Source organism: Bufo gargarizans, chromosome 6, assembly GCF_014858855.1.
Source record: "Bufo gargarizans isolate SCDJY-AF-19 chromosome 6, ASM1485885v1, whole genome shotgun sequence".
Classification (NCBI taxonomy): Eukaryota; Metazoa; Chordata; class Amphibia; order Anura; family Bufonidae; genus Bufo; species Bufo gargarizans.
The window spans coordinates 285,565,245-285,588,119 of NC_058085.1; the positions used below are offsets into that span (position 1 = coordinate 285,565,245).

The 22,875-nt window shown below is 44.5% G+C and overlaps 1 protein-coding gene across 2 annotated transcripts in view; it reads left to right on the top strand.

The window, feature by feature from the left end:
- Positions 1–22,875, top strand: part of SLCO4A1 (solute carrier organic anion transporter family member 4A1) — a 137,245-nt gene that overhangs the window by 77,321 nt on the left and 37,049 nt on the right. For both annotated transcript variants that reach the window (XM_044298292.1, XM_044298291.1), the window contains exons 2-5: positions 1,317–2,171; positions 9,695–9,785; positions 11,469–11,590; positions 13,287–13,392. In XM_044298292.1, the coding sequence (XP_044154227.1) occupies positions 1,376–2,171; positions 9,695–9,785; positions 11,469–11,590; positions 13,287–13,392 (1,115 nt within the window). In that variant the 5' untranslated portion in view covers positions 1,317–1,375. The remainder of the gene's footprint in view (positions 1–1,316; positions 2,172–9,694; positions 9,786–11,468; positions 11,591–13,286; positions 13,393–22,875) is intronic.

Genomic DNA, 22,875 nt, shown 5'->3' on the forward strand with positions numbered 1-22,875 from the left:
CGACCCTCACTCTGACTAAACAATTTACACCTCCTCTTTAATGTGGACTGCAAGAACATCAGTCAGTGATAGAAATGAATAAAGAACCCGAGTTCCCGTCCACTCTAAAGATGCAGTTTGAATTGACTAGTCAGAACGGGGGTGACCGAGGACAGCGGCAGCCAGGAACGGAGCTCACGATTCTAAACTGTAGCAGCTGGTGCGCTCAATCATTGTAATACCCCATGTCTTATGTAGAAAAACAGAGTGCTTTGTGAAAGGGTCACTGAGTTTTCAAAAAACTTTTGATATGTCATAGAGACATATGGCGTACAAAGAGAAGTAAGGGCCCCATAACAAAAATCAAACCAGGCCCCCCACACAGGACAGAAGGGGTTCTGCCTAAGCCCTTTTCATTGACCCTTGGGCCATTTTTACACTGCTTCATTTGCTAAAACTTGTTCATTAGGCCTCTTTCACACTACCAGTTTTTTTTTTCCGTTTTGCAGGCCGTTTTTTGCGTTCCATATACGGAACCATTAATTTCAATGATTCTGCAAAAAAAACTGAATGTACTCCGTATGCATTCGGTTTCCGTTTTTCCGTTCCGTTGAAAGATAGAACATGTCCTATTATTGCCCGCAAATCACGTTCCGTGGCTCCATTCAAGTCAATGGGTCCGCAAAAAAAACGGAACACATACGGAAATACATCCGTATGTCTTCTGTATCCGTTCCGTTTTTGCGGAACTATCTATTGAAAATGTTATGCCCAGCCCAATTTTTTCTATGTAATTACTGTATACTGTATATGCCATACGGAAAAACGGAACGGAAACACAATGGAAACAAAAAAAAACAGAACAACGGATCCGTGAAAAACGGACCGCAAAACACTGAAATAGCCATACAGTAGTGTGAAAGAGGCCTTAAGAGGGTAGAGTCCTGACCAAGTTTTCATCTCCAGTAGAAGAGGATATAATCCCAACTAAGGCTGGGCCCTCTCTCGCCGCTATGGTAGTTACGCCCCTGGGTGGGGATCTGAGTGCTGAGACTCCCACTAAGCCGTAGAACGAGACAACAGATACGCTTGCATATCACGCTCTCTTTTTCCTCACTGCAGAGGATAGAATTGAGGCAAGCCCATAGACTTCTATTGAGACCATCTCCTGTAACGAGGGGAGAGTGTGCGATATGCTTCTCTCTCCTTGTTCTAGCGTTCGGTGGGGGTTTCAGCACTCAGACCCCCACTAATTAAAAGTTTTGATATGTTTTTATGATATGACATTTAGAGCGGTATAAACCTTTTTTTGTCATTTGCTTTTTGTTTTTTCACAGGTGCCATCTTTTCTGCATCTTCTCTGAGGTTTTCCGACCCTAGCTTGCTTCATTGTGAAATGCCCCAGCATCTATCCCCAGAAAGTTCCTTCAATTCCAAGAAAGAACTGCTCTGTTTTTCCGAAACTTCACGGACCGTCAGCGACTATGACTTGGGCACCCCCGATAGCCTTGACCAGGTTGATGCATTGCTGTCAAAGACACCCCCAGACTCTTATATTGACCTGCTATACAAGGAGCAGACTACCAAGAACGTATTGTATGATGATGACTCCTGTGAGATTAAATTTATCCCATCGGAAAATGAAAACCTGTGCGGCTGGGGACCCATCAAACCATCCTTTTTACAGGTCTTTAACACATCCAAAGGAGTGCTTTTCTTCTTGTGCGTGGCCTCTTTTCTCCAAGGCATGGTGGTCAACGGCTTCATTAATACCGTCATCACCTCCATAGAGCGGAGATTCGACCTGCACAGCTACCAGACAGGACTGATTGCAAGCTCCTATGATATAGCTGCCTGCCTGTGTTTGACATTTGTCAGCTACTTTGGGGGGAACGGTCATAAACCTCGTTGGTTGGGCTGGGGAGTATTTATTATGGGAGTAGGTTCCTTGGTGTTTGCACTACCCCATTTCACCACTAGTATGTACATTGTGAACCTTTCGGAGAATACTGGAGTATGTTACTCCAATGACTCTTACCAAGTCGTAGAAAGTGCCTCAAATCTGTCCATCTACAGGTATGTCTTCATGATGGGACAGTTTCTTCACGGGATTGGTGCCACACCACTTTACACCCTGGGGGTCACTTACTTAGATGAGAATGTTAAATCAAGCTCCTCCCCTCTATATATTGGTGAGTACAGAATCCTGAAATGTTTATGTTGTGCAGATGTTTCTCATGTTAGTGCCTACAGCATTGTGTCCTGTCATTTTGGAACTGTATCTATGTCAGTATAAAGCCGTACATTCGCTCATCACAGTATGTGGGACATGAAACCTTTACCCAAGGCCAATTAAAAGGAATGTTTCCATGCCGCCCAATGACCATGAGACAAGTGAAACTCCACTTTTACTGGCCCTGGACCCAATAAAGCTTAATCACCGTATGATGAAAGGTTCTGCAGCTTCCTAACATACTGCACTCTTCTGTTCTGTTTCTTCACCTCGTTCAGTATCTCTGCTTGTTTTCTGTGAATCAAAACATTATTTACATTCAGAGACTGGAAATCGGATCTTATAGTTCTCACAGCTGCAGTTGTATCCAATCTAGACAATCCTCCGGGAGCAGAAAAAAGCCTGGACTCCAGCCTGATCTAGTTTACTGCACTGATACATTGTAACAAAACAGGACAGGAGTTGGCATTTATCATGTAGAAGAGGAAGTTAATACAAGGCACTTACTAATGTATTGTTATTATCCATATTGCCTCCATAAGGCTGGATACCTTTTTCTATCACATTATACACTGCCCGTATCCAGGGGTTACGACCACCCTGCAATCCAGCAGCGGTGGTCATGCTTGCACACTATAGGGGCCAGAACTATGGGAGCACCATAGGCATGCATGCGCAGCAGCTCCTGTACCAGTCACCTCGTATATGTGCTGCATCGGTGGCCAGAATTGCACACTATAGGAAAAAGCCATGGCCACTCTGGTGGCCAGGACCTTGGAAGCACACATAGCCACAAATGCACAGCACCTCCCGGACATCTCTGTAGTACAGATACGAGTTGGCCAGCTCAGGAGCTTCTGTGCATGCGTGCCTATAGTGCTCCCACAGTCCCGGCCACCAGAGAGGCCGGCCCTTTTTCCTATAGTGTGCAAGCATGACCACTGCTGGTCCACCCAGTGTATGATGTGATGGAAAAATTGATCCAGCCAGCAAAGGAAGCAATATGGACAATCACAATACATTAGTAAGTGTCTTGGATGGATAGGTAAGGATAGGTCACCAGCTAAGGATAGGTCACCAGTATTAAAATGTCGATAAACCCCTTTAAGACTAATATCATCCATTATGCAACCCTCCCATTTACAGGACTTCTCTTGTGCTGCACCAGTTTTCTGGAATGTGAGAACGTGGACAAGAATAATTGCAATATACAGTTTTAAGGGTGCTGTAAAATTAAAAAACATTCTTTAGACTGTTCTATGATATTCCATAAATTGACCCCTATTCCTTTTATCATCATTAATCGTCTGATCCCTGATCCCTTCATTCAGCAGTACCTCCACACGCCATGCACCCTAATGCACTTTATATCTATACATATACATACTGGCAGGTGACTGGCTCATGCAGCTTTATGTCTACCACCCTGTATTATAAAAGATGGCTGGACCATTGCATAAAATAAGTGCTCTTACCTCTTTTATCCCCCCTACTTCTTCATAGATTGTAAGCTCTTGCGAGCAAGGTTCTCACTGTTATTGCATTGATTTGTTTGTAAGGGCTCATGCGCACAAACGCGTGCCGGCCGGGCCCGTATTGCGGCCTTCAAACAGCGGGTCCGCAATATATGGGCCCTGGCCGTTTTTGCACCGCATCATAAATGCGTACCCATTCTCTTGAATGGGTCTGCAATCCAGAAGATGCAGTGAAGCAAGGAGGCAGCGGCCTCCTTGCTTCAAGTAAAGCCAAGCCCGCCCCTTACCCCTCCTCTACAATTAGATGGACATGCTGCCATGATGACGGGATCGCGCTCTTCTAGCACAGGCGCAATACACAGTGTTTTTAAGTATGAAGAAACACAAAGAAGAAAGAAAAACATGATTAGCAACACACTGGGGACACTGTAAGGTACTGTGGTCGGTTTAATAAGCGTTTTGCAGGTGACAGGTTCCCTTTAAAGAGGTTGGCCCATCTCAGACATTGAAAGGTGTGGGTCCAACTTTTGAGACCTGTTCCTGTCACTAGAACAGGGGCCCCGAAATGAAGGGGAGCACACTGTGCATGTGTGGCATGCTCCCTATTCACTTCTATGGGAGTTCTGAAAACAGGCGAGTGAGCACACTTGGCTATTTTTGGAAGTCCCACAGCAGTGAATGAAGAACGCACCACGCATGCACAGCCACCTATCCATAACTGCTATGGGAATGCCGGAAATAGCCGCGCTCTGCAATTTTTGGAACCCCCATAGCAGTGAATGGAGAATGGCTGCGCTTCCATGGTGTGCTCTCCTTTACTTCAGGGAGCCCATTCTGGAGATAGTTGTGGTCAAAGAGGTTGGACCCACAGCTTCCTGAAATTGATGGTCCATCTAAGCAATATGTCATACGTGTCCGAGATGGGAAAACCACTTTTAAGAAGTCAGCCCTGGAGGTAGTTGTTATATTTAGTCTTAGATCTTTAAAAGCTTCTATCATGCCTTTTCTCTGTTCACATCCAAAGCTGCATTTAGAATTTTGCAACTTGGAAACAAACCTAAAATACAATCACCAGACATCTATTTGTCAACTATGCACCCACAATGCATTGCTGTCTAACAACAGGAAACCCCAGCAGAATTCAGCATGCAGCTCTGGATGTGAATGGAGCATCAAAATTAATGGAAGCCATTAAAAGCATTTTCAAAGCCATTGTGACATTTGTGTATTTCCTTAGTCATTACATTCAACATCAGAACTTTACATATGACTCATGATGACTCATTTCCAGAAGTGCAGCACAGCAAGCAGTGGAAAGATACAGCACTGAAACGTAGGGGTTACACGTGAGCCGACCAAGGATGACAGATCTAGATCTCCATAGCTCTAAGGCCTCCTGCACACGAACGTATGTGTTCAGTTCCATGCATTGGGGACCGCAATTTGCCTAAGACACATAGTTGGTGGTTTGTGCCAGACCCGCAGTACCTGGTGAGACATCTGAAGAGAGGACAGAAATGTCAAGCCTCATTTCTTTACTTACTTAAAAAGGGGTTTTTCCCAGTTTTATGTGTTGTGTAATGGAAAGTTTCTCAACTTTTTAATATACTTTAGGGGAAAGTTATTAAGACTGACAAATTAATATGCCAGTCTTAAAGGGAATGTGTCATCAGAAAATAAAAACGTGATATAAGCAGTAGATTATGTTAAACATTTTTAAAATAATTTTTGCTCATTTTATTTTAAATTTTCCATGTCAAGTATAGTTAAAAAAATTCCTGCAGTTTTCCCATTAGCCACTAGGCCTAATAATAAACGCCACTTCGTGATCTGTACAGATCACTTTTCAGCAGTAATCTCTTTATCACAGGCAGGACTAGAATGACAGATATCGCCTATTTATAGATTTTCCGTATTTTTTGCTTTATAAGACGCGCTGCTATTTACCCCCCAAAAGTAAGGGGAAAATGGCAGTACGTCTTATAAAGCAAATACTAATGAGCTCTTCCATTATGGAATCCCCCCTTAAAGGGAACCTATCACTGGGATTTTGTGTATAGATGTGAGGACGTGGGTTGCTAGATGGCTGCTAGCACATCAGCCATATCCAGTCCCCATAGCTCTGTGTGCTTTTATTGTATAAAAAAACAGATTTGACACATATGCAAATTAACCTGAGATGAGTCCTGTTCCTGACTCATCCCACGTACAGGACTCATCTCAGGGTAATTTGCATATGTATCAAATCGTTTTTTTACACAATAAAAGCACACAGAGCTATGGAGACTGGGTATTGCAGATGTGCTAGCGGCCATCTAGCAGCCCATGTCCTCAGCTCTATACACAAAATCCCAGTGACAGGTTCCCTTTAAGTATGCAGGAGGTGCTGGGAGTGGTGACTGTAACGCTGCTAGCTCTTGCTGTACTCAACGCTCCCTGGTCTACTTCCAGGCGCCGCGCAGTGTCCTGACTGCGCATAGCATCAGGACATACTGCACGTAGGCATGCTGTGCATCGTCAGGTCACAGTGCAGCCCATGCCCAGAAAAAGACCAGAGGGCGGTGAGTGCAGGAACAGCGTGCCATCCAGAGCAGGAGAGGTAGGTTCATTTATTTATTTTATGTCTGGTATGAGGTCTGATGAGGATTTGGGGTTTGATCTGAGGTCTGAAAAAGATTGCAGGTCTGATAAAGATTGGGGGGTCTAATATCATGTCTGATAAAGTTTGGGGGTCAGATTGGAGGGTTTGATCTGAGGTCTCATAAAGCTTGGGGGTTTGATTGGAGGGTCTGATCTGAGGTCTGATAAAGATTGGGGGTCTGATCTGAGGTCTGATGAAGATTGGAGGGTCTGATCTGAGGTCTGATAAAGTTTGGGGTCAGATTGGGGGGGTCTGGTCTAAGGTCCCATAAAGATTGGGGGTCTAATCTGAGGTCTGAAGATGATTGGGAATCTGATGAAGATTGAGGGTCTGATCTGAGTTCTCATGAAGATTCGGGGTCTGATGAAGATTGGGGGTCTAATCTGAGGTCTGATGAAGACTTGAAAAGCAAGTCTATATCATTGCAATGTAAGCCAGCACCTGGCATAACTTAGTTATAGTAAATCTATAAGACTACAGGAGGCCACGCTCCTCCACTAAGCCCTGCCTACTTTTTGGAAACACTCAGTGGTGAAACATAGTATACATTAAAAAAATAATAATAATTTTCACACAAAACAGGCGTGCACCAAAATTTGCAATTTTCTCCCCACCACAGTTTTGCAGCACAGCTCATAATAAATTTCCCCCAATGGGTTTCACAATTTTTTAAGTGTCTGCTTGCTGTCAGTGAATCGAAACAGTCTTACTGAGCTAACATTACTGCAGTTGTACGCAGTCTAGACAATTCTCTGTAATCTCAACACATCAGCAGCTAAGCTTTCCGCTGTCAGGTAGTTTGTTACAGTGTATCGGTGCAATTCATTTTTTAAGTATCTGTTAATGGATGTCAGAATGGCCACAACCTCTAATTCCAAGGAGATGATACCATTTCTTTTATTTCTGTTGCACCAACATATCCCGCAGCATTTTACAATCCGAGAGTGCATGTACACACAAAATCCAACATTACAGAGTAACCCTAAGTTCACACCTGAGCGTTTTACAGCGCGTTCAAACGCGCTGTAAAACGCTCAACACGTGAAAACCAATGCTTCCCTATGGCCCTGGTTCACACTTGAGCGTTTTACAGCGCGTTTGAACGCGCTGTAAAACGCCCCGACGCATAAACAAGTTCTTGAGCTTTTTTTGGGGGCGTTTGTCGCGCGTTTTGGCCCATAGACTCATTGGACAACACTGCAGTCAATCACTCAAACGCGCGTTTACTATTGCAAAAAACGTGCATAAAAACGCGCGACAAATACACGCGTAAAACGCGCATCTCAGAAACGCTCAGGTGTGAACCCAGGGTAAGAGCTCATGCACACGTCTGTTACGTTGCGATTTGCAACATCTGTGTGGCTACCGCAGACGGATCCAGACCCATTCAACTTTAATGGGTCCGTGATCCGTCTGCACCACAAAAAATAGAACATGTTCTATTGTTTTGTGGTGCGGAGGCACGGAGAGAAACCCCACGGAAGCACTCAGTAGCTGAAGCCTCTGTTCCTCACTGCATCTTCTGTATTGCAGACCCATTCAAGAGAATGGGTACGCATTTATGATGCGGTGCAAAAACGGCCATAGCCCATATATTGCGGACCCGCTTTTTGCAGGCCGCAATACGGGCCCGGCCGGCACACGTTCGTGCGCATGAGCCCTTACAAACAGATCAATACGATAACAGTGAGAACCTTGCTCGCAAGAGCTTACAATCTATGAAGAAGTAGGGGGGATAAAAGAGGTAAGAGCACTTATTTTATGCAATGGTCCAGCCATCTTTTATAATACAGGGTGGTAGACATAAAGCTGCATGAGCCAGTCACCTGCCAGTATGTATATGTATAGATATAAAGTGCATTAGGGTGCATGGCGTGTGGAGGTACTAGGTCATCAGTATTAAAATGTTGGAAAACCCTTTGAGGTTGAGAGATGAGGGAGGAGATGTATGAAGGCGCTGCACTGAGGAGAGCCGTGTTGGTGAGACTGATAAGTGTAAAGGATTTGCCTCACTTCAGCTCATGGCATTTATCATGTAGAGAAAGTTCATCCAAGACACTTACTAATGTATTGTGATTGTCCATATTGCTTCCTTTGCTGGCTGGATCCATTTTCCATCACATCATACACTGGGTGGACCAGCAGTGGTCATGCTTGCACACTATAGATAAAAGGGCCGGCCTCTCTGGTGGCCGGGACTGTGGGAGCACTATAGGCACGCATGCGCAGAAGCTCCTGTGCTGGCCAACTTGTATCTGTACTACAGAGATGTCCGGGAGGTGTTGTGCATTCGTGGCTATGTGTGCTTCCAAGGTCCCGGCCACCAGAGTGGCCATGGCTTTTTCCTATAGTGTGCAATTCTGGTCACCGATGCAGCACATATACGAGGTGACTGGTACAGGAGCTGCTGCGCATGCATGCCTATGGTGCTCCCATAGTTCTGGCCCCTATAGTGTGCAAGCATGACCACCGCTGCTGGATTGCAGGGTGGTCGTAACCCCTGGATACGGGCAGTGTATAATGTGATAGAAAAAGGCATCCAGCCTTATGGAGGCAATATGGATAATAACAATACATTAGTAAGTGCCTTGTATTAACTTCCTCTACATGATAAATGCCACTTGCTCAAGTGAAACAACCCCTTCAAATTTGTATTCTAAAGTTAGAGGGGTTGTGCCAAGTATGAAGGTTTTCCGCTAACCACAGGATAGGGGATAACTAACTGATGGGTGGGGGTCTGACCATTGGGACACCCACCATTCTGAGAAGGTAAGTCCTATGTTTCCATCCCAATGGACCAGCAGGCCGAGCTTGCCTCCTGCCGCTCTATTCATTCTCTATGGGACTGCTGGAGATATAAGAGTAGAGAGGCTATTTCTGGCAGTCCCACAGAGAATGAAGCAGCAGGGCAAATGTTCAGCTTGCCGCTCCATCAGGAAGGAGACATAGGACCCTCGTTTTTGGAATCGGTGGGGGTTCCAGCGGTTCAACCCCCCCCCCCCCCCCCCCCCCCGATTAATTAGCTATCCTGGGGATAGCGGTTAACTTTCAATATAATGGATAACCAGTGCAGTGACCAGCATAGAGTGAAACCGTCAATGTAACGGTTGGTTGGACAGAGAGAGGAGCCTGGCTGCTGCATTCAGGATGGAGTGGAGAGGGAAGAGTGTACCGAGGGGTTAGACCGATTATTAATGACTTACGGTAGTCAAGACTGTGAATAGAACAGAGCAACAATGAGAGATTTGGCCATTTCCAGAGCAATAAAAAGCAGATATGGGTGCCAAAACATTGGCCATGTGTTTTAGTGTACATACGGTTCTGTCTGTCACTGTATTCTGACTTACTTCTCTCCTCCACATTTAGGTATATTTTACACGGCAGCCATAGTTGGACCAGCAGTGGGTTACCTGTTGGGAGGATTTTTCCTGAATATGTACACAGAATTCAACAGTCCGTGAGTAACTCAACTTGTGTCTTTTTGTTTCCCCCTGAAGCCTTCTTCTGCACACACCATAATAGGATATCTCACGCTTACATGAAGCCTGAGTCACCTCTGTATCCTACAGATTTTCTCTGGGACTTTTTCAGAATTAAACTTTGTGTGTGACAGGTGAAAACTGTCACATATAAGAGACGCAAGAACATACATGGATCAGCCATAGAATGAAAGCTACTGGCAGGTGAAGCGAATATTATCTCGTGACAATGGCACCAGTCATGGGGTGGGATATATTGGGCAGCAAGTGAACAGTCAATTCTTGAAGTTCAAGTTTTGGAAGTCAGAAAAATGTGTGAACTCAAGACTTTGTTAATTGCGATGGCTAGAAGACCAGGTCGGAGCATCTCCAAAATGACAGGTCATCTGGGATGTTTAGTACCTACCAAATAGTGGTACCCAGTGGCATAACTAGAAATTACTGGGCCCCACAGCAAATTTTTGAAAGGGGCTCCCCTTCCCCCCAGCAACTTTTTCGCAACCCCCTCCACTCTTGTGGCTGCTCCATCTGTTTCCGACATTTTACTGTATATACTGTCACTGTATATAATGTAGTTGTATAATACTGTTGAGGGGGCGCTGACAATAAAATGTTGTAGTCCTCCTCCTGGGTGGGCCCCTTCTGAGTCCAGGCCCGCTTCCCCTGCTTCCCCTGTAGCTACACCCCTGGTGGTACCAATAGTGGTCCAAGAAAGGGCAACTGGTGAGCCAAAAATAGGGTCACACCTTAGACTTGTAAGTTATGCTTTATAAACATGGCACTCATACTGAAGACCCAATTTCTCAATGAAAATGAATTTACACCAGACAACTGGCCTAAATACACTGATAAATCTCCCCCATTCTATTCTAAAGCCTCTGCTCCCCCTCACATAATATATTACAAAACTAGCTGCCCGCAGCCACTACTAGAGGGAACTTATGGGGTTATTTATCAAACTGGTGTAAAGTAGAACTGGCCTAGTTGCCCATAGCAACCAATCAGATTTCACCTTTCAGTTTCAAAAGGAGCTGGGGAGGTGGAATCTGGTTGCTATGGGCAACTAAGCCAGTTCTACTTTACACTAGTTAGATAAATGACCCCATTAGTGCTTAGGAATTTATACAGTTACCATTGCAGTCAATGGAAGCTGTAGAATCTCAATAGCCTGAGCTCCTCCTTGTGGCAGCTACAGGAAAATGCCATTAATCTGTGTCAGGAACAGAAGCAGTTTGGTGCTGAGGCCCCCTAGAAGTTGCGTGTCTCCATGGTAGATACCATACTGCACATGGAACACAAACTTGCGCTACACAGACCTAGTCATGGATGAAACATTTTTCACAAACAGATCCTGAAGAACAGTTCCATGCTGTGTCACCCTCTCCATCAAAATTTACAGCAGGCACTTTGTATTTCAGAATGTAGCATTGCAGTATGTGGGACCTGTTGCAAAATATATAGCAACCCCCTCCCCCAACCTTCATGTGTCATCACCTCACACCTTGAGGTTTCCAGGGGAGTCCTGATCCACCTTCACCAGAATTGGTGCATCTGCAACCATCCCACACTCTAGATTCTCTACTGATGCTTTACATGTCTACTCTCCATTTGGTGACTGCAATCCACTCATCCAATTCTTTACCTATGCTTACTTATCACAGCACTGATCTGACCCCCGAGAATCCTCTATGGGTTGGGGCCTGGTGGATCGGCTTCCTGGGTGCTGGAGCAGCCGCGTTCCTCATCTATTTCCCAATACTGGGATATCCACAGCAGCTGCCAGGTACGGTTACTTATCACTGGGCATAGATACCATAGCTTCACCTTTATCTGTCTCCTCCCTAAGTACATAACATATAGAGATCACCATAGGGTGTGAAGATACAAAATATAGGGCCAGATTTATCACGACTCTGACAGCTCACTCCACTTTCACATATGGCTAAAGTCAGTTTTAGCCAAGTCAGATTTATGATCGTCCCTTTAAGACTGTAATAAATGTGGTTTGACGGTAGCAGTTTATCCATCAGTAAGCAGCTTTACAAAAGTCTCACGTTTTTATGAAAAAGTCGCATGTTCTATTAAAAAGTCTCATAAGATAAGCATGGTCCTCACTGGAGTGAAATTGAGACTTTTTTGCGACTTTTTAAATAGTCCCAATAGTAAATCTGTCTAGAGATTAATTTACAAAGGAAAACACACCACTTTCAGAAAACTGGCGAGCATAGTGCAGAGCAGAAAGAAGTCGCAAATTTGTGCGCAGTTTTAGCGTTTGGGACTTTTTGACTCCATTATTCTGACCTGAGCTAATGATAAATCTGGCCCATAGTGTGCAGTTATGACTGACATGCATATCTGCACTTTGCACTTTTAAAGGGCTTCTGTCAGCAGATTTGTACCTATGGCACTGGCTGACCTGTTACATGTGCACTTGGCAGCTGAAGTCATCTGTGTTGGTCCCATGTTCATATGTGCCCGCATTGCATATATTTTAATATATGCAAAGGAACCTTTAGGAGCAACGAGGGCGTTGTTGTTACACCTAGAGGCTCTGCTCCCTCTGCACTTTAATTGACAGGGCCAGGCAGTGTAAACTTGATCACATATTTACCGTATTATAATCTACACCAAGAAAACTGTGTAGATTATGCTTGAAATGTACACAGTTTCCTTGCTGGTGTAGATTTCAGGTTGGGTGCACAGCCCTGCACAGATGTGTCCCAAATAGTAAGAGGCAGGAACCTTTTAATAATTGTGGCACATCTGATGCCGGTGGGGGATAGCTTGTAAAATGCCGCTCTTAATAAATGTCCCCCATAGATTCCAGCAGTGACTTGACCATATAAAATACCACAGCACGGTACTTTCACACTACCGTTATTCTTTTCCGGCGCTGAGTTCCGTCCTAGGGGCTCTATACCGGAAAATAACTGATAAGTTTTATCCTAATGCATTCTGAATGGAGAGCAATCCGTTCAGGATGCATCAGGATGTCTTCAGTTCAGTCACTCTTACAGTATTTGACCGGAGAAAATACCGCAGCATGCTGTGGTATTTTCTCCGTCCAAAATTCCAGAACACGCCATTATTTTCCATTGAAATGCATTAATGCTGGATCCGGCACCAAGTGATCTGGAAAAACTGATCCAGTTTTCCAGTCTGCGCATGCACAGACCTTTAAAAATGCAAAAAACGAAATAAATACCGGATCCATTTTTCCGGATGACACCGGAGAGATGGATCTGATGTTTCAATGCACTTGTTAGACAGATCCGGATCCGTCTACAAATGCTATCCATTTGCACGCGGATTTCCGTGAAAGTACCCTTAGAATCTGATTCACAGCACTTCTTTAAAAGCTTAAGTAGCTCAGATTCAGAAAGCAGGTCATGGAAGACTCCAGCTCGGGATCTTTTACCAGTGGCAGCAACACTACCCGATGTGTCATTGATCTCCCTGTATAACATGGCTTCTTTCAGGTGCTCAGCGTTATGTGGTCATGAGAGTGTCCGAGGCTCATCAGGTGAAAAATGAGAGTCACAAACCAGATCCGGATTTTGGGAAGACAATTAAAGATTTGCCAAAGTAAGAGGCTCGGTCAAATATTCCACATCATGTAAATAATTCTTTGCATCTGGATATTAAAGGGGTATTTCGGATAACTATTAGATCAGTGGAAGTCCTACCTCTTGGACCCCACTGATCATGAAAATGAGTACCACTTCAAAGCCCCCGAAATGAACGGAGCGGCAGTTCGAGCCTGCACACTGCAGCTCCATTCATCTCTATAGGAGTTTCGGAGACAGCTGAGTACAGCACTTTCCAGCCATTTCCAGAACTCCCCTAGAGATGAATGGAGCAGCAGTTCACATGCGCAACCTGCGACTCCATTCATTTCAAGGGGCTCCGAGGGGTACGGGGTACCTGTTCTCGTGATCAATGCAAGTCCCACACTCATCTAAAAGAAATAAGTTGAAACAACTGGAATACCTCTTTAATGCTTTGTTCACACAGCCAAAATACTTCCGTCCCTTCATGGCTATGCTATTTTGATCACCATACATATTAAAAGGGTTGTCCAGAGCAATACATTTCAAATATATATATGTACAGAAGAAAAATGGCGGCACTGGCTATAGATGAGTAAAATTGGGTGCACGTTCCTAGGGAATAGACTTCTTGCCCCGCAATAAAATCCAGAAAATGGACGGCACTCCAGTAAGATGAAAAAAATCGGTGATACCTTTATTCAACCATCCGGTGCCAGCACCAGATGGTTGAATAAAGGTATCACCGATTTTTTTCATCTTACTGGAGTGCCGTCCATTTTCTGGATTATATATACAAACCGGATTCCAAAAAAGTTGGGACACTATACAAATCGTGAATAAAAACTGAATGCAATGATGTGGAGGTGCCAACTTCTAATATTTTATTCAGAATAGAACATAAATCACGGAACAAAAGTTTAAACTGAGAAAATGTACCATTTTAAGGGAAAAATATGTTGAATCAGAATTTCATGGTGTCAACAAATCCCCAAAAAGTTGGGACAAGGCCATTTTCACCACTGTGTGGCATCTCCCCTTCTTCTTACAACACTCAACAGACGTCTGGGGACCGAGGAGACCAGTTTCTCAAGTTTAGAAATAGGAATGCTCTCCCACTCTTGTCTAATACAGGCCTCTAACTGTTCAATCGTCTTGGGCCTTCTTTGTTGCACCTTCCTCTTTATGATGCGCCAAATGTTCTCTATAGGTGAAAGATCTGGACTGCAGACTGGCCATTTCAATACCCGGATCCTTCTCCTACGCAGCCATGATGTTGTGATTGATGCAGAATGTGGTTTGGCATTATCTTGTTGAAAAATGCAGGGTCTTCTTTGAAAGAGATGACGTCTGGATGGGAGCACATGTTGTTCTAGAACCTGAATATATTTTTCTGCATTGATGGTGCCTTTCCAGACATGCAAGCTGCCCATGCCACACGCACTCATGCAACCCCATACCATCAGAGATGCAGGCTTCTGAACTGAGCGTTGATAACAACTTGGGTTGTCCTTGTCCTCTTTGGTCCGGATGACATGGCGTCCCAGATTTCCAAAAAGAACTTCGAATCATGACTCGTCTGACCACAGAACAGTCTTCCATTTTGCCACACTCCATTTTAAATGATCCCTGGCCCAGTGAAAACGCCTGAGCTTGTGGATCTTGCTTAGAAATGGCTTCTTCTTTGCACTGTAGAGTTTCAGCTGGCAACGGCAGATGGCACGGTGGATTGTGTTCACTGACAATGGTTTCTGGAAGTATTCCTGAGCCCATTCTGTGATTTCCTTTACAGTTACATTCCTGTTTGTGGTGCAGTGTCGTTTAAGGGCCCGGAGATCACGGGCATCCAGCATGGTTTTACGGCCTTGACCCTTACGCACAGAGATTGTTCCAGATTCTCTGAATCTTCGGATGATGTTATGCACAGTTGATGATGATAGATGCAAAGTCTTTGCAATTTTTCGCTGGGTAACACCTTTCTGATATTGCTCCACTATCTTTCTGCGCAACATTGTGGGAATTGGTGATCCTCTACCCATCTTGGCTTCTGAGAGACACTGCCACTCTGAGAAGCTCTTTTTATACCCAATCAAGTTGCCAATTGACCTAATTAGTGTTAATTGGTCTTCCAGCTCTTCGTTATGCTCAAATTTACTTTTACCAGCCTCTTATTGCTACTTGTCCCAACTTTTTGGGGATTTGTTGACACCGTGAAATTTTGAATCAACGTATTTTTCCTTTAAAATGATACATTTACTCGGATTAAACGTTTGATCTGTCATCTACGTTCTATTGCAAATAAAATATATACATTTGCCATCTCCACATCATTGCATTCAGTTTTTATTCACGATTTGTTTAGTGTCCCAACTTTTTTGGAATCCGGTTTGTATATATATATTTAATCACTCAGTTAAAAATAAAACGAAAGCCATACTGCAGCGTGCCGGCCCGCAGGGGAGGCGTGATGGATGGCCTGGAGAAAATTGGAGTAGTTGCTGAGGCAAATGAGGATGGTCGTTGTCCTTACGGTGGCTAATCCTGACTCCTGACTCTAACTTTCCCCTAGGTTGCTGCTGCAGTTGATGGAGGGCGCAACCCTTCTTCCCCTCGGGGCACACTCTGGGCTCGGGCTCCTGTCTGGTTGTGGCTGGGGTGCCATTGATGGTGGGTGTTTGGCAGGGTGCAAGGCAGGAGAACTGGGGCAAGGGGCTAGCGGAAGGTGGAGGCAGCAAACAGACCCGTGAGTTGCAGTACAAGTATAAGCAGCAATACTGTTTCTAGTAGTTCACTAGTACTAGAAGTAGTTCTCCAGAAGGCTCTGTATTAGGGGTCGGCAATACAATGTTCCTCTCTAATTCTCTCTCTGGATATCCCATGCTGTCTTCCCAAATGATCACAGGCTTACGGCCACAGATGGATGGCCAGTCCGTCCCAGATGTATGGCGGGTGCCAGAAGCAATAAGTCCAGACCACAAGCAGTAAAGTTTATTGCCATAAACGTGCATTTACCTTACTGTCTCAGTCCAGCAACGCAGTCCAATTAAATTGGTCCTCAACCTTCTGGATAAACCTTTTAAGGCTTTCTTCCATCAGTAGTATTTCTCAGCAAAGTTTCTCTTTCTGGCAGCTTTTCAACTCTCAGGAATTTGGTTTTCCTGGAGAAACAGTTCTTTCAGGGCTTACTTGGCTAGGCACACCATGTCTTTACTGTGGCTCTGTCTGCTAGGAACTCTCTATTCTACAAGCCAGGGAAGGGAGCAGAGCCAACCTTGGGGTACGTCTACACAGCTACAGTGGATATAAAAAGTCTACACACCCCTGTTAAAATGTCAGGTTACTGTGATGTAAAAAAATGAGACAAACATAAATCATTTCAGAACTTTTTCCACCTTTTAATGTGACCTATAAAATGTACCACTCAATTGAAAAACAATTAAGAAAAGAAAAAATATAAAAATAAAATAATATGGTTGCATAAGTGTGCACACCCTCAAACTAATACTTTGTTGAAGCACCTTTTGATTTTTTTACAGCACTCAGTCTTTTTGGGTATGATTCTATCAGCATGGCACATTTTGACTTGGCAAGATTTGCCCACTCTTCTTTGAAAAAACACTCAAAATCTGTCAGATTGCGAGGGCATCTCCTGTGCAAAGCCCTCTTCAGAGCACCTCACGGATATAGGTCTAGGCTCTGGCTGGGCCATTCCAAAACTTTAATCTTCTTCTAGTGAAGCCATTCCTTTGTTGATTTGGATGTATGCTTTGGGTCGTTGTCATGCTGAAAGATGAAGTTCCTCTCCATGTTCAGCTTTCTAGCAGAAGCCTGAAGGTTTTGTGCCAATATTAACTGGTTTTTGGAACTGTTCATAATTCCCTCTAGCTTAACTAAGGCCCCAGTTCCAGCTGAAGAAAAACAGCCCCTTGGCATGATGCTGCCACCACCATGCTTCACTGTGGGTATGGTGTTCTTTTGGTGATGTGCAGTGTTGTTTTGGGCCAAACATATCTTTTGGAATTATGGCCAAAAAGTTCAACCTTGGTTTCATCAGACCAGAACACTTTTCCCACATGCTTTTGGGAGACTTCAGATGTGTTTTTGCAAAATGTATCCTGGCTTGAATGTTTTTCTTCGTAAGAAAAGGCTTTCATCGTGCCACTCTACCCCATAGCCCAGACATATGAAGAATACGGGAGATTGTTGTCACATGTACCACACATCCAGTACTTGCCAGATATTCTGGCAGCTCCTTTAATGTTGCTGTAGGCCGCTTGGTAGCCTCCCAGACCAGTTTTCTTATTGTCTTTTCATCAATTTTGGAGGGACGTCCAGTTCTTGGTAATGTCACTGTTGTGCCATATTTTCTCCACTTGATGATGACTGTCTCCACTGTGTTCCATGGTATATCTAATGCCTTGGAAATTCTTTTGTACCCTTCTCCTGACTGATACCTTTTAACAATGAGATCCCTCTGATGCTTTGGAAGCTCTCTGTGGACCATGGCTTTTGCTGTGGGATGCGACTAAGAAAATTTCAGGAAAGACCAACTAGAGCAGCTGAACTTTATTTGGGGTTAATCAGAGGCACTTTAAATGATAGCAGGTGTATGCTGACTCCTATTTAACATGATTTTGAATGTGATTGCTTAATTCTGAACACAGCTACATCCCCAGTTGTGCACTTGTAAAAGGGTGTGCACACTTATGCAACCACATTATTTTATTTGTTTTTTTGTTTTTTCAATTGAGTGGTGCAGTTTATAGGTCACATTAAAGGTGGAAAAAGTTCTGAAATGATTTATCTTTGTCTCATTTTTTTACATCACAGAAACCTGACAGGGGTGTGCAGACTTTTTACATCCACTGTATATTGGCTGCTACAGCTGTCGCACGACCAAGTATTACAGTCTAGCAATAAGAATGAATATGATTGCAGCATGCTCACGGCCTTGCTGCAACCACGACACATGAGTTGCAAAAAAGTCAGCAAATCGTGTGTCGCAGTCGCAGCAGAAGTGCAAGCCTGCTACATAGCGATACTTAGCATTTACACAGGGGTCCCAAATTTGCAGCATAGACGTACCCTAAAGACTGCTAGATTAAGGCTCCATTCACATGTCTGCAATTTTCCTTCCGCATCTGTTCCGCAATTTTGCAAACAAATGCGGATCCATTCATTTCAATGGGGGAGTAATTGCTGTCCGCATAAGCACTTCCGTGATGCGGTTCCGCAAAAAAAATGAAGCATGTCCTACTTTTGGCCGCAAATGCGGTCCGCGGACCCATTGTACTCAATGGGTCCACAAAAAAGCGGATGACATGCGGAAAGACACCAAATGTCATCCGCATGTCATCCGCTTATCATCCGCATTACCCTAGCAGCATGTATTCCTCCTTCCTTTTTTATTTCTGTGGAAACACGGAATGGATGTGGATGCACTTTTGTAAAAAACAGAAGGTTTTTACGGAAACACGGATCCGCAAAAAAAGGCCCGTTAGGAAAATTGCGGACGTGTGAATAAGGCCTTACTGTTACCTCCTATACATATCCTTCTGGAGTTCACAGTGCATAAACCACATTCAGCATCACAGTGAACATTTTAAAGTAGTAAACCACAGTATGTAGCTTTAACCCTTTAGCAGTTATGGGTCACTGCATAACTCAGCCTCTCTGGCCCGAACCACTGTCGTTTCCGATGCTTCTCCTATCCCCACTGCTCTCCACTTCCTGGTAAAGGCTCGAAATGCCAAGAGAGGCTTACGCAATCACTAATTTAAAGCTCGTGTCACGCAGTTTTGTCTGGTATTTTGAAGGGTTTTGCCGATTTTGTTGTTTTTTTTTTCTTGCCGATTTTTGTTGATTTTTTTAATGCCAAAAAGGCCATATCCAGATATAGCATGGAAATCTAAGGGGAATGTTAAACACTAGACAAATAGGCTTTTTTTGTTGTGGCGTTTTCCAACCTTACAATTTTTGGATGAATGTCTTTTTTTTTTTAAATTGCAGCATGCTCTGTGTATAGCATTTTTTCCCTCACTGCCTGTGATTTTTCAGTAGCTTGTGTAATTTGTGTATTTTTTAAAAGTGTTCCTTTTTCAAAGGAAGTGACATTACAGGAGCCTACTTAGTTACTTATAAAGAAAAATGCCAGACATACCAAAAATTCCATTAAATATGCCATGTACTAAAAAACACTATATGGACAAAATGATACAAAAAATGCTGATGAAGTAGGGCGGTTGTGAGGCTTTCTTTTTGCCCAAAAACACCATGACAAAAACTGTGTGTAGCAGGGTGGGTTCATACATAGGCTTTTTTGGCATTTGGTGTTTTTGGTGCATTTTTGTCTAATTTATTTAAGCAAAAAATACCAGTTCGCAGGACAATATAGGCGTTTTTTCGGTAGTGAAATTTTTTCATCCTTGAAGTAAATTTTTTTTGTGTCAACAGTGTTTTTTTTTTTTTTTTTCATGCTCTGGTTCTGGCATTTTTTCCCCTCATTCCTTTTTACAGCCTAAAAAAAAACATGTGCAATGTGTGTTAGCATTTTTAATGGCGTTGCATGGTGTTTTTTTTTTTTTAACAATGCTTTTTTTTCCCATACAGCTCTACAGAGAAAGTGACATCACAGAGGCCACATACTTTTATCTATAAAATGCTAGGTATGCAAGAAATGGCATAATCAAAACCTCCATGCGCTAAAACACCCTGGGCACATTTACTAAGGGACTTTAGACTATTTTAGGCGTAAAATAGTTGCAAGCCCCCTTTTTTAACCGACTGTGCAACAATATTTAGTCGCATGGTCTGTTTTACGCCGTGTCCGCCAGTTGGGCGGGAAGGAGGGGGATGCCGGCAAATGTTACCGAAAAACTACGCCACCCGAGGGCTGGCATAGTTTTTATGCCAGACGCAAAGACTTCCACAGATGATTTATGATGATGTGCAAACCTTGTCATAAATTAGACAAATCTAATGGCAGTGCAAAGGGTAAACTAAGACTGGTCTTAGTAAATGTGCTCCACTATGAGGGAAACAACATTTCAACGTGATCAAGTCAGGCATTTTTGGGGCTTTTTCTGGCATTAAAAAAACACCTTGCCCAGCACTGTGTGTGGCAGCACCCTAGGGGTACCAGCACACGGGTGCGTATTTACAAATAGAATGTCCACATGGACTTTTGTGCAGATTTCTCTTCAAGATTCACGTTTTACTTTTGGATTTTGTTGCTGATTTTGACGCTCTTTTTCACTGATCTCACCCCTTACATTGCTAAAGGACCCCTTTACACTGACATATGAGGCTGACGATTGTCGGGAAGGAAGCGTTCCTTTCCAGAATTGCCTCTTCGTCAGTGGAGGAGACCTCTGCATTTACATGCAGCGATCTCCTCCACAGTATAGGAAGGAGTGATTGCTAATGGCTTCGCTTGTCCGCATACAAATTTGTTGTTTGCCGGCAGCGGAGGCTGTTCACACGCGACAATCTTCTGCCGGAAAACAATGATTTAGGTGACCGCACCAACGATCTTATTATCTGATGAACGAGGGTAATCGACATTAACGTTACACCGCCAGATTATTGCTAACGAGCATTTGTACAAACCCCTGTTAGGGATAATCTTCCCGAACATCGGACAGTGTAAAGGGGCCTTAAGGGTGAAATCCGCACTAAAATTCTGCAGAAACAATTGACATGCTGCAGAGAATCTTGTTCAGCAGGTCAATTTCCGCCAGGAAAATATATGAAAAGCGTACATGAAATTTGTCAACTTTCATTCACTTTGCTGGCATAGTATTAAGCTGCAGTGGTTCCCCAGGAAAATCCACAAGGAAAACCCACATGTAATCGTCAACACGTGCGGGTAGCCTATGTCCACAAGTGAGTAAATGCTGCGGACTTCTCATGCAGCGTTGTACGGTACTAGCAAAGTGAAGGTCTTAATATCATCCACTTGCTGCATGAAAAAACGCAGCGAAAATTGACCTGTGGTGCAGATTTGAGACCTGCAACATGTAAATGTATGCACCACATATTCACTGCAAATTTCACTATCCGCAGCCATTTCTGCATGTGATATATTAGTTTTTTGTTGTGGGCTTTGCTGCAGAACCGCTGTAAAAAACACAGCTGACTTTTCCACTGTATTTTCAGTCTTGTTTGGACATAGCTCTGCAAATATTATGATTTGAGTTAGGCCTCATGCACACGGACGTTTTTTTTCACGGTCCGCAAAACGGGGTTCCGTTGGTCCGTGATCCGTGACCGTTTTTCCGTCCGTGGGTCTTCCTTGATTTTTGGAGGATCCACGGACATGAAAAAAAAGTCATTTTGGTGTCCGCCTGGCCGTGCGGAGCCAAACGGATCCGTCCTGAATTACAATGCAAGTCAATGGGGACGGATCCGTTTGATGTTGACACAATATGGTGCCATTTCAAACGGATCCGTCCCCATTGACTTTCAATGTAAAGTCTGGAGTTCTGTTATACCATCGGATTGGAGTTTTCTCCAATCCGATGGTATATTTTAACTTGTAGCGTCCCCATCACCATGGGAACGCCTCTATGTTAGAATATACTGTCGGATATGAGCTACATCGTGAAACTCATTTCCGACAGTATATTCTAACACAGAGGCGTTCCCATGGTGATGGAGACGCTTCAGGTTAGAATATACAAAAAAACTGTGTACATGACTGTCCCCTGCTGCCTGGCAGGTGCTGCCAGGCAGCAGGGGGCAGACCCCCCCCCCCCCCTGTTTTTAACTCATTGGTGGCCAGTGGGCCCCCCCTCCCCTGTTGTTAACTCGTTGGTGGCCAGTGTGCGCACCCCCGTCCCTCCCTCCCTCTATTGTAATAATAGCATTGGGGCCAGTGTGCGCGCCCCCCCTCCCTCCCTCTATTGTAATAATAGCATTGGGGCCAGTGTGCGCGCCCCCCCCCCCCCCCCCCCCCAGTTTGAATATCATTGTGCGGCCCCCCCCTCCCCTGTTGTTAACTCGTTGGTGGCCAGTGTGCGCACCCCCCTCCCTCCCTCCCTCTATTGTTTTAATACATTGGGGCCAGTGTGCGCGCGCCCCCCCAACCCCCCCCTCCCTCCCTCTATTGTTTTAATACATTGGGGCCAGTGTGCGCACCCCCCCAACCCCCCCCCCCCCTCCCTCTATTGTAATAATAGCATTGGGGCCAGTGTGCGCACCCCCCCCCCCCGATCATCGGTGGCAGCGGAGTAGAAGATTTTCATACTTACCTGGCTGCTGGCTGCTGCGATCTCTGTGTCCGGCCGGGAGCTCCTCCTACTGGTAAGTGACAGGTCTGTGCGGCGCATTGCTGTCACTTACCAGTAGGAGGAGCTCCCGGCCGGACGCAGACATCGCAGCAGCCAGCAGCCAGGTAAGTATGAAAATCTTCTACTCCGCTGCCACCGATGATCGGGGGGGGGGGGGGGGTGCGCACACTGGCCCCAATGCTATTATTACAATAGAGGGGGGGGGGGGTTGGGGGGGTGCGCACACTGGC